The 12261-nt window shown below is 44.1% G+C and overlaps 1 protein-coding gene and 1 long non-coding RNA gene across 5 annotated transcripts in view; both read left to right on the top strand.

The window, feature by feature from the left end:
- The window catches only part of cep43 (centrosomal protein 43), a 29338-nt gene extending 24324 nt beyond the window's left edge, over positions 1-5014 (top strand). Inside the window, exons 9-11 of the mRNA XM_039778457.1 lie at positions 1987-2090; positions 3218-3305; positions 4836-5014. Of these exons, the coding sequence (XP_039634391.1) occupies positions 1987-2090; positions 3218-3305; positions 4836-4916 (273 nt within the window). The 3' untranslated portion in view covers positions 4917-5014. The remainder of the gene's footprint in view (positions 1-1986; positions 2091-3217; positions 3306-4835) is intronic.
- LOC120553013 lies at positions 249-1503 on the top strand. Of its 4 annotated transcripts, XR_005638082.1 has the most exons (7): positions 249-370; positions 432-562; positions 598-710; positions 953-1035; positions 1149-1161; positions 1343-1377; positions 1426-1453. It is a non-coding gene; the product is annotated as an uncharacterized LOC120553013 (long non-coding RNA). The 4 variants fall into 4 exon arrangements; XR_005638077.1 differs by lacking the exon at positions 1343-1377 and having other exon boundaries at positions 250-370; positions 1378-1503; XR_005638085.1 differs by lacking the exons at positions 1149-1161; positions 1426-1453 and having other exon boundaries at positions 250-370; positions 1315-1343.
- Positions 5015-12261: the final 7247 nt, after the last annotated feature.

The following is a 12261-nucleotide window of genomic DNA, read 5'->3' as shown; positions in this document are numbered from 1 at the left end:
ATCTCAGACAGACAGACAGGTGACAGCTTACCATCGCAGACAGACAGACAGGTAGGACAGCTTCACCATCCAGACAGACAGACAGGTAGGACAGACAGGTAGCAAGACAGCTTAACCATCCCAGACAGAGACAGGTAGGCAGACAGATGAGGACAGCTTCACCATCTCAGACAGACAGACAGGTAGGACAGCTTCACCATCTCAGACAGACAGACAGGTAGGACAGCTTCACCATATCAGACAGACAGACAGGTAGGACAGCTTCACCATCTCAGACAGACAGACAGGTAGGACAGCTTCACCATCTCAGACAGACAGACAGGTAGGACAGACCGGTAGGACAGCTTCACCATCTCAGACAGACAGACAGGTAGGACAGACAGGTAGGACAGACCGGTAGGACAGCTTCACCATCTCAGACAGACAGACAGGTAGGACAGCTTCACCATCTCAGACAGACAGACAGGTAGGACAGACAGGTAGGACAGACCGGTAGGACAGCTTCACCATCTCAGACAGACAGACAGGTAGGACAGCTTCACCATCTCAGACAGACAGACAGGTAGGACAGCTTCACCATCTCAGACAGACAGACAGGTAGGACAGACAGGTAAGACAGCTTCACCATCTCAGACAGACAGACAGGTAGGTAGGAAAGACGGGTAGGACAGCTTCACCATCTCAGACAGACAGACAGGTAGGACAGACAGGTAGGACAGACAGGTAGGACAGCTTCACCATCTCAGAGACAGACAGACAGGTAGGACAGCTCATCAGGACAGACAGGTAGGACAGCTTCACCATCTCAGACAGACAGACAGGTAGGACAGACAGGTAGGACAGCTTCACCATCTCAGACAGACAGACAGGTAGGACAGACAGGTAGGACAGCTTCACCATCTCAGACAGACAGACAGGTAGGACAGCTTCACCATCTCAGACAGACAGACAGGTAGGACAGACCGGTAGGACAGCTTCACCATCTCAGACAGACAGACAGGTAGGACAGCTTCACCATCTCAGACAGACAGACAGGTAGGACAGCTTCACCATCTCAGACAGACAGACAGGTAGGACAGCTTCACCATCCAGACAGACAGACAGGACAGACAGGTAGGACAGCTTCACCATCTCAGACAGACAGACAGGTAGGACAGACAGGTAGGACAGCTTCACCATCTCAGACAGACAGACAGGTAGGACAGCTTCACCATCTCAGACAGACAGACAGGTAGGACAGACAGGTAGGACAGCTTCACCATCTCAGACAGACAGACAGGTAGGACAGCTTCACCATCTCAGACAGACAGACAGAAAGACAGACAGACAGACAGACACACAGGTAGGACAGCTTCACCATCTCAGACAGACAGACAGGTAGGACAGACCGGTAGGACAGCTTCACCATCTCAGACAGACAGACAGGTAGGACAGCTTCACCATCTCAGACAGACAGACAGAAGACAGACAGACAGACAGACAGACATAGGACAGCTTCACCATCTCAGAAGACAGAAGGGTAGGAGGGACCGGTGGGACCAGGACAGCTTCACCATCTCAGACAGACAGACAGACAGACAGACAGGACAGACCGGTAGGACAGCTTCACCATCTCAGACAGACAGACAGGTAGGACAGACCGGTAGGACAGATGGGTAGGACAGCTTCACCATCTCAGACAGACAGACAGGTAGGATAGACCGGTAGGACAGCTTCACCATCTCAGACAGACAGACAGGTAGGACAGACCGGTAGGACAGCTTCACCATCTCAGACAGACAGACAGGTAGGACAGCTTCACCATCTCAGACAGACAGACAGAAAGACAGACAGACAGACAGACAGGTAGGACAGCTTCACCATCTCTGCTCCTGTGTTAGGGTCAGACTCTCTCAGTTATTGGGTTATTATCTGGGCTACCGAGCACTCAGCTTTAGGACAGATAGCATTAAAAATACAACATAAATAAACATCTGATACACACACACACACACACACACACACACACACAGAGTGTATCTTGGGGAGGCTGGTGATGGTAAACTCTGTTCCTCAGATGACGACGTTGAATACGACGATGACTTCAACAGGTAAGAGCTTCACTTCTCTGGTTGGTTTCTCAGGGTGTGTGTGTGGGTTGTGGTGTGGTGTGTGTGCTGTTGTGTGTCGTGTGTGGGGTGTGTGCTGTGTGTGTGTGTGTGTCTGTCTGTCGTCTGCTGTGTGTGTTCTCGTGTGTGTGTGTGTGTGTGTGCGTGTGTGTGTGTGTGTCTGTCTGTCTGTCTATGGTCTGTCTGTGTGTGTGTGTGTGTGTGTGTGTTGTGTGTGTGTGTGTGTGTGGTGTGTGTGTGTTGTGTCTGTCTGTGTGTGTGTGTGTGTGTGTCTGTCTGTGTGTGTTGTGTGTGTGTTTCCTGTTGTGTGTGTGTGTGTGTGTTGTTGTGTTGTGTGTGTGTGTGTGTTGTGTGTGTGTGGGTTGGGGTGTGTGTGTGTGGTGGGGTGTGTGGGGGGGTGGTGTTGTCGTGTGTGTGTGTGTGTGGGGTGTGGGTGTGTGTGTGTGTGTGTCTGCGTGTGTGTCGGTCAACGCAGAGAGGACAGATTAATTTGCCTTTACGCTCAGATGCTTTTGGAACCGACATTTGGCCCCCAAAGATAAGTCATTGTTCGATGCTGATCGGAGCATCGTGTCCAGCTCTGCTTGTTGTGTTTCACCGTTTTACCACTTCAGTTTGTCGCTAAAACAACAAACTGAAGAAACTGATCTCTGACGGGAGGGGTTTGAGCTGGTTGTTGTTGGTTTTGTTGTTGTGTGTGTTGTTGTGTGTTATTGTGTGTTATTGTGTGTTGATGTGTGTTGTTGTGTGTTATTGTGTGTTGTTGTGTGTTATTGTGTGTTGTTGTGTGTTATTGTGTGTTGATGTGTGTTGATGTGTGTTATTGTGTGTTATTGTGTGTTGATGTGTGTTGTTGTGTGTTATTGTGTGTTGTTGTGTGTTTGGGTGTTGAGGTGGGTTGTTGTGTGTGGGTTGATGTGGTGTGTGTTATTGTGTGTTATTGTGTGTTGATGTGTTATTGTGTGTTGATGTGTGTTATTGTGTGTTATTGTGTGTTGATGTGTGTTGTTGTGTGTCATTGTGTGTTATTGTGTGTTATTGTGTGTTGATGTGTGTTGTTGTGTGTGTGTGTGTGTTGATGTGTGTTGTTGTGTGTGTGTGTGTTGCAGCCATCGGTCAGATCTGTCCCGGAGCGAGATCAGCATCGGGGAGGAGATAGAGGAAGTTTCCATCGAGGGACCAGACAACAGCGACAAGGTGACAATACACAGAAACATCAGGGAATACAATATGCTGGCTCTATACACGCTAAAAGTCCTGATTATTTACATGGAGTCTGGTGGAGATATGCTGGCTCTATACACGCTAAAAGTCCTGATTATTTACATGGAGTCTGGTGGAGATATGCTGGCTCTATACACGCTAAAAGTCCTGATTATTTACATGGAGTCTGGTGAGATATGCTGGCTCTATACACGCTAAAAAGTCCTGATTATTTACATGGAGTCTGGTGAGATATGCTGTCTCTATACCACGCTAAAAGTCCTGATTATTTACATGGAGTCTGGTGGGGATATGCTGGCTCTATACACGCTAAAAGTCCTGATTATTTACATGGAGTCTGGTGGAGATATGCTGGCTCATACACGCTAAAAGTCCTGATTATTTACATGGAGTCTGGTGGAGATATGCTGGCTCTATTCCGCTAAAAGTCCTGATTATTTACATGGAGTCTGGTGGAGATATGCTGGCTCTATACAAGCTAAAAGTCCTGATTATTTACATGGAGTCTGGTGGAGATATGCTGGCTCTATACAAGCTAAAAGTCCTGATTATTTACATGGAGTCTGGTGGAGATATGCTGGCTCTATACACGCTAAAAGTCCTGATTATTTACATGGAGTCTGGTGGAGATATGCTGGCTCTATACACGCTAAAAGTCCTGATTATTTACATGGAGTCTGGGGTGGAGATATGCTGGCTCTATACCGCTAAAAGTCCTGATTATTTACATCGGAGTCTGGTGGAGATATGCTGGCTCTATACACGCTAAAAGTCCTGATTATTTACATGGAGTCTGGTGGGAGATATGCTGGCTCTATACCAGCTAAAAGTCCTGATTATTTACATGGAGTCTGGTGGAGATATGCTGGCTCTATACGCTAAAAGTCCTGATTATTTACATGGAGTCTGGTGGAGATATGCTGGCTCTAATACCTACAGCTAAAAGTCCTGATTATTTACATGGAGTCTGGTGGAGATATGCTGGCTCTATACACGCTAAAGTCCTGATTATTTACATGGAGTCTGGTGGAGATATGCTGGCTCTATACCCGCTAAAAGTCCTGATTATTTACATGGAGTCTGGTGGAGATATGCTGGCTCTATACCGCTAAAAGTCCTGATTATTTACATGGAGTCTGGTGGAGATATGCTGGCTCTATACACCGCTAAAAGTCCTGATTATTTACATGGAGTCTGGTGGAGATATGCTGGCTCTATACACGCTAAAAGTCCTGATTATTTACATGGAGTCTGGTGTAGATATGCTGGCTCTATACACGCTAAAAGTCCTGATTATTTACATGGAGTCTGGTGGAGATATGCTGGCTCTATACACGCTAAAAGTCCTGATTATTTACATGGAGTCTGGTGGAGATATGCTGGCTCTATACACGCTAAAAGTCCTGATTATTTACATGGAGTCTGGTGGAGATATACTTGTTCCCGTGTCCGTAGCGTTGTGTGTCTTTAAATGTGTGTCTCCTGTGTGTGTTTGTTGTGCAGTTTGATGACATCACTCAGGACCTGAGCGTCTCTCAGTTGAGCCAGAGTCACGGAGCCGACTACATGGAGGAGGTGCCCTGACCCCGCGTCCCAGCATGCACCTCTTCGTATCGCCCCAATATTTAAGTCTGTACAGTTTCAATGAGAGAAATAAACTTTGTTTGTATTGAGATTTTTTAGATTGAGAGTTTCAGTTTGTGTCTTCAGGGTCGAAGAATGTTTGAACCTAACGGACACACACACACACACACACACACACACACACACACACACACACACACACACACACACACACACACACACACACACACACACACACACACACACACACACACACAAGTCTGTTTCACTGTCTTTGTGGGGACCCGTCATTGACATAATGCATTCCCTAGCCCCTTACCCTAACCTTAACCATCACAACTAAATGTCTAACCTTAACCCTCACCCTAACCATAACCTAATTCTAACCCTAATCCTAAAACCAAGTCTTAACCCTCAAACAGCCCTTTAACCTTGTGGGGTCCAGCATTTTGGCCCCACAAAGCTGTCGGGACCCGACAAGTATACTGTATTCTCCGGTTTTTAGACCCCATGAATATAGTTAAACAGGTATACATACACACACACACACACACACACACACACACACACACACACACACACACACACACACACACACACACACACACACCTAACTGGCGACATAAACAAAAAATCCCCAAAAAACGTTGAAAATAGGAGCAGAAACACGTCCGAGAGATCGTCAAAACGTTGTGATTACGCCACGACTGAAACTACCCAGAAATATAGTCTTAAAAATTATGGAAGTTTTGGGGGGATTTTGTCGCATTTTTTTCAGGTTTTTTGTCTCGTTTCTTTAAAACAAAATTTTTTTATGAAATTTTTGGAGTTCTTAATGGACAATTTTCCAACGTTTTTTTGTTGTCTTTTCTGGCTTTTTTCGGGTTTTTTGTCTCCTTTTTGGGGGGGGGGTTTTGTCTCATTTTCCCAGTATTTTTTTTTTATGTCTTTGTCGCATTTTGGGAGGGGGGGGGGGGTTTGTCGCATTTTTGGGTATGTTTTTCGTTTTTTTTGCCTCTTTGTCTGAGCTTTTTCCAACGTTTTTGTCGCCTTTCCTGGCTTTTTTTCAGTTTTGTCTCTTTTTTATTTATTTATTTATTTTTATTTTTTTTAAGGGTTTTTATGGACAATTTTTTTCTGAGTTTCTTTTCTCACATGTCCCGGGACCTCCCCAGCAGACACGTCATTCACACACTGGGACCAGAGAAACTAATACAGGAGTTAACCCTCATGTGGACTACTAGAAAATATGGGATGTCGAAATAAGCACCGACAATGCTAAAAACACAAAAATAAGGTCAAAAAGTTGAGAAAAGCAGCAAAAACGATGAAATAAACGTCTAAAACAGCAGAAAAAGTGACCAAACGAACAGATAAAGTGATACACATTTTGAAAAAAGGGGCCAACAGAGGTGGCCGGGTTGGTCCAGTGGTAGAGCAGGCGCACATTATACCTCGACTCAGAAGGTCCAGGGTTGGAGTCTAACCTGTGAGGATTTCCTGCATGTCTTCTCTCTCTTTCTCTCTCTCTGTCTCTCCCTCTCTCTCTCTCTCAATTCAATTTGCTTTATTGGCATGAACAAACATGTTGCCAAAGCAGGTTACAGAAAATACATATAGTACATATCACATATTAAATACATATAGTACATATCACATATTAAATACATATAGTACATATCACATATTAAATACATATAGTACATATCACATATTAAATACATACAGTACATATCACATATTAAATACATACAGTACATATCACATATTAAATACATACAGTACATATCACATATTAAATACATATAGTACATATCACATATTAAATACATACAGTACATATCACATATTAAATACATATAGTACATATCACATATTAAATACATACAGTACATATCACATATTAAATACATATAGTACATATCACATATTAAATACATATAGTACATATCACATATTAAATACATATAGTACATATCACATATTAAATACATATAGTACATATCACATATTAAATACATATAGTACATATCACATATTAAATACATATAGTACATATCACATATTAAATACATACAGTACATATCACATATTAAATACATATAGTACATATCACATATTAAATACATACAGTAGGTGTCACATATATTCTATACAGTGTCATAAACATACAACATACTACATTACAAAACACAATGTAATACTTATAGTAGTGAGTCCCTCAGGTTGTGGCAGGCAGATCCATATTTAGCTGCCAGTGGGGCTGCTGTCCCTTCTCCTAGGAGGACTACCAGCTTCTCTTCTCCTAGGAGGACTACCAGCTTCTCTTCTCCTAGGAGGACTACCAGCTTCTCTTCTCCTAGGAGGGACTACCAGCTTCTCTTCTCCTAGGAGGGACTACCAGCTTCTCTTTCTCCTAGGAGGACTACCAGCTTCTCTTCTTCCTGGAGGGACTACCAGCTTCTCTTCTCCTAGGAGGGACTACCAGCTTCTCTTCTCCTAGGAGGACTACCAGCTTCTCTTCTCCTAGGAGGACTACCAGCTTCTCTTCTCCTAGGAGGACTACCAGCTTCTCAGGAGGACTACCAGCTTCTCTTCTCCTAGGAGGACTACCAGCTTCTCAGGAGGGACTACCAGCTTCTCTTCTCCTAGGAGGACTACCAGCTTCTCTTCTCCTAGGAGGACTACCAGCTTCTCTTCTCCTAGGAGGGACTACCAGCTTCTCTTCTCCTAGGAGGGACTACCAGCTTCTCTTCTCCTAGGAGGACTACCAGCTTCTCAGGAGGGACTACCAGCTTCTCAGGAGGACTACCAGCTTCTCAGGAGGGACTACCAGCTTCTCTTCTCCCTAGGAGGACTACCAGCTTCTCAGGAGGACTACCAGCTTCTCAGGAGGACTACCAGCTTCTCTTCTCCTAGGAGGACTACCAGCTTCTCTTCTCCTAGGAGGACTACCAGCTTCTCTTCTCCTAGGAGGACTACCAGCTTCTCTTCTCCTAGGAGGACTACCAGCTTCTCTTCTCCTAGGAGGACTACCAGCTTCTCTTCTCCTAGGAGGACTACCAGCTTCTCTTCTCCTAGGAGGACTACCAGATTCTCTTCTCCTAGGAGGACTACCAGCTTCTCAGGAGGACTACCAGCTTCTCAGGAGGACTACCAGCTTCTCTTCTCCTAGGAGGACTACCAGCTTCTCTTCTCCTAGGAGGAATACCAGCTTCTCTTCTCCTAGGAGGACTACCAGCTTCTCTTCTCCTAGGAGGACTACCAGCTTCTCTTCTCCTAGGAGGAATACCAGCTTCTCTTCTCCTAGGAGGAATACCAGCTTCTCTTCTCCTAGGAGGAATACCAGCTTCTCTTCTCCTAGGAGGACTACCAGCTTCTCTTCTCCTAGGAGGACTACCAGATTCTCTTCTCCTAGGAGGACTACCAGCTTCTCAGGAGGACTACCAGCTTCTCAGGAGGACTACCAGCTTCTCTTCTCCTAGGAGGACTACCAGCTTCTCTTCTCCTAGGAGGACTACCAGCTTCTCAGGAGGACTACCAGCTTCTCAGGAGGACTACCAGCTTCTCCTCTCCTAGGAGGACTACCAGCTTCTCAGGAGGACTACCAGCTTCTCTTCTCCTAGGAGGGACTACCAGCTTCTCTTCTCCTAGGAGGACTACCAGCTTCTCCTCTCCTAGGAGGACTACCAGCTTATCTTCTCCTAGGAGGACTACCAGATTCTCTTCTCCTAGGAGGACTACCATCTTATCTTCTCCTAGGAGGACTACCATCTTATCTTCTCCTAGGAGGACTACCAGCTTCTCCTCTCCTAGGAGGACTACCAGCTTCTTCTCTCCTAGGAGGACTACCAGCTTCTCTTCTCCTAGGAGGACTACCAGCTTCTCTTCTCCTAGGACTACCAGATTATCTTCTCCTAGGACTACCAGATTCCCTTCTCCTAGGAGGACTACCAGCTTCTCCTCTCCTAGGAGGACTACTAGCTTCTCTTCTCCTTGGAGGACTACCAGCTTCTCAGGAGGACTACCAGCTTCTCTTCTCCTAGGAGGACTACCAGCTTCTCAGGGGGACTACCAGCTTCTCTTCTCCTAGGAGGACTACCAGCTTCTCAGGAGGACTACCAGCTTCTCTTCTCCTAGGAGGACTACCAGCTTCTCAGGGGGACTACCAGCTTCTCTTCTCCTAGGAGGACTACCAGCTTCTCAGGGGGACTACCAGATTCTCTTCTCCTAGGAGGACTACCAGCTTCTCAGGAGGACTACAGCTTCTCAGGAGGACTACCAGCTTCTCTTCTCCTAGGAGGACTACCAGCTTCTCAGGAGGACTACCAGCTTCTCAGGAGGACTACCAGCTTCTCTTCTCCTAGGAGGACTACCAGATTCTCTTCTCCTAGGAAAAGAGAATCTCCTCCTAGATTTAATCCTCCTTGATTTATTATCAATTTGGTTTATGTTCAGGTCTTCAGGTGGGATACTTTTGTATTTTTCCCAGATGTCTCCATCTTGTATTGCCAACTGTTGTGGCTTTGTGGTTTCTAAACTGTTCAACATGTCCCAGAACTGACCCTGGTCTACTGCGCTTTCTATCTCCTGAAGTGTTTGATCGGTATGCTGGAATTTCTTTAGTCTTATAGTCTGTTTATATTGTTTCAGAGTTTCAAAGTATTCATGTTGTAGTATTGGGTCATGTTGGTTTCTGTGTTTTAGGTTTGATAGCTGTCTTAAATGTTTCCTCATTTCTTTACATTCAGGTTTTTTCCTCACTGTTAAGATGTTTTCTGTTTGTTTTCCCAAGTTTGGCATTCAATGCAGCATTTTGGAAGATATGGGTAATGTCTTCTGTTGCTTTGTTAACTCCATCAGATGTATTTTGATAGTGGACTATGTTGAATGTGTTTATTTCATTAGAGTTCAAAGTGTGTATGGATAGTTCATTACTATTTGGAGCCCGTTTGTATGCCTGATTTAGATTGTACACTTTACGTGGCTGTTTCTTAGTAGTATCTCTGTTTTTTTACACTTTTCGGTGTTGTAATTTGTAGATGTCCCTACGCACTCGTCTTACAGCAGCAGCAACAACAGCAGAGAGCAGAAGCCAGCAGGCAAGTGTTATTTACATAAACTTCTGATGTACTTACAAACTTTACAATCCATCGTTTTATGAGTGCATAACCGATATATACTAGTGTAGAAGTTTGGTAACATTTCGGGCATTATTAGTGGGGTAATGTTAAGAGACACTTCGGATCCATTAGCCCCTGTGCTAAGCTATTCAGCGGCTAACGCTACGCTACGCTACGCTAACGCTCCCAATGTTCGACCCAGGTGAAAAAAGCTTCTGGGGGGGTGTTTGGCTCGAGTTCATGGTGCAAAGGATCCTAGGGTGAAATTACTCCGAACCATCACTTTAATCTGAGCGATCTCAGTCTGTAGAGAGCTGTAGAAGTCTTCGTCCTGGTACGGGGGCTCTGATGGAGGGGGGGTCTATCTACGCCACTAATGTCCATAATGTCCATAATGTCCACTACTGTCCACTACTGTCAACAATGTCAACAATGTCCATAATGTCCACTAATGTCCACTACTGTCCACTACTGTCAACAATGTCAACAATGTCCATAATGTCCATAATGTCCATAATGTCCATAATGTCCACGAATGTCCAAGAATGTCCATAATGTCCACTAATGTCCATAATGTCCACTACTGTCCACTAATGTCCATAATGTCCACTACTGTCAACAATGTCAACAATGTCCATAATGTCCATAATGTCCACGAATGTCCATAATGTCCATAATGTCCACTAATGTCCACTAATGTCCATAATGTCCATAATGTCCACTAATGTCCATAATGTCCACGAATGTCCATAATGTCCACTAATGTCCATAATGTCCACTACTGTCCACTAATGTCCACAATGTCAACAATGTCCATAATGTCCACTAATGTCCACTAATGTCCATAATGTCCACTAATGTCCACTAATGTCCATAATGTCCACTAATGTCCATAAGGCCAACTAATGTCCATAATGTCCACTAATGTCCATAATGTCCACTAATGTCCACTAATGTCCATAAGGCCAACTAATGTCCATAATGTCCACTAATGTCCATAATGTCCACTAATGTCCACTAATGTCCATAATGTCCACTTATGTCCACTAATGTCCATAATGTCCATAATGTCCACTAATGTCCATAATGTCCACTAATGTCCACTAATGTCCACTAATGTCCATAATGTCCATAATGTCCATAATGTCCACTAATGTCCATAATGTCCACTAATGTCCATAATGTCCACTAATGTCCACTAATGTCCACTAATGTCCATAATGTCCACTAATGTCCACTAATGTCCATAAGGCCAACTAATGTCCACTAATGTCCATAATGTCCACTAATCCCTACTATTCTATAATGTCCACTAATGTCCACTAATGTCCATAATGTCCACTAATGTCCACTAATGTCCATAATGTCCACTATAATCCCACTAATGTCCACTAATGTCCATAATGTCCACTAATCCATAATGTCCATGTCCACTCAATGTCCATAATGTCCACTTCAATGTCCACTAATGTCCATAAGACCAACTAATGTCCATGTCCATAATGCCACTAGTCCACTAATGTCCATAATGTCCATAATGTCCACTAATGTCCAATATTCCATAATGTCCACTAATGTCTCCTATAATACGATGTCAATGTCCATAATGTCCACTAATGTCCACTACTGTCCACTAATGTCCACAATGTCCACAATGTCAACAATGTCCATAATGTCCATAATGTCCACTAATGTCCACTAATGTCCATAATGTCCACTAATGTCCACTAATGTCCATAATGTCCACTAATGTCCATAAGGCCAACTAATGTCCATAATGTCCACTAATGTCCATAATGTCCACTAATGTCCACTAATGTCCATAAGGCAACTAATGTCCATAATGTCCACTAATGTCCATAATGTCCACTAATGTCCACTAATGTCCATAATGTCCATAATGTCCACTTATGTCCACTAATGTCCACCTACTAATGTCCATAATGTCCACTAATGTCCACTAATGTCCATAATGTCCCAATGTCCTAATGTCCACTAATGTCCACTATGTCCACTAATGTCCACTTAATGTCCACTAATGTCCACTACTAATCCACTTCAATGTCCACTAATGTCCATAAGGCCAACTAATGTCCACTAATGTCCATAATGTCCACTAATGTCCACTAATGTCCATAAGGCCAACTAATGTCCACTAATCCCAATGTCCATAAGTCCACATAATGTCCACTAATGTCCATAATGTCCACTAATGTCACAAT

This window comes from Perca fluviatilis, chromosome 2 (assembly GCF_010015445.1).
Source record: "Perca fluviatilis chromosome 2, GENO_Pfluv_1.0, whole genome shotgun sequence".
NCBI classification, from domain to species: Eukaryota; Metazoa; Chordata; class Actinopteri; order Perciformes; family Percidae; genus Perca; species Perca fluviatilis.
Note: the sequence above shows the minus strand (reverse complement) of the source record. Positions and strands in the feature narration are given on the sequence as shown.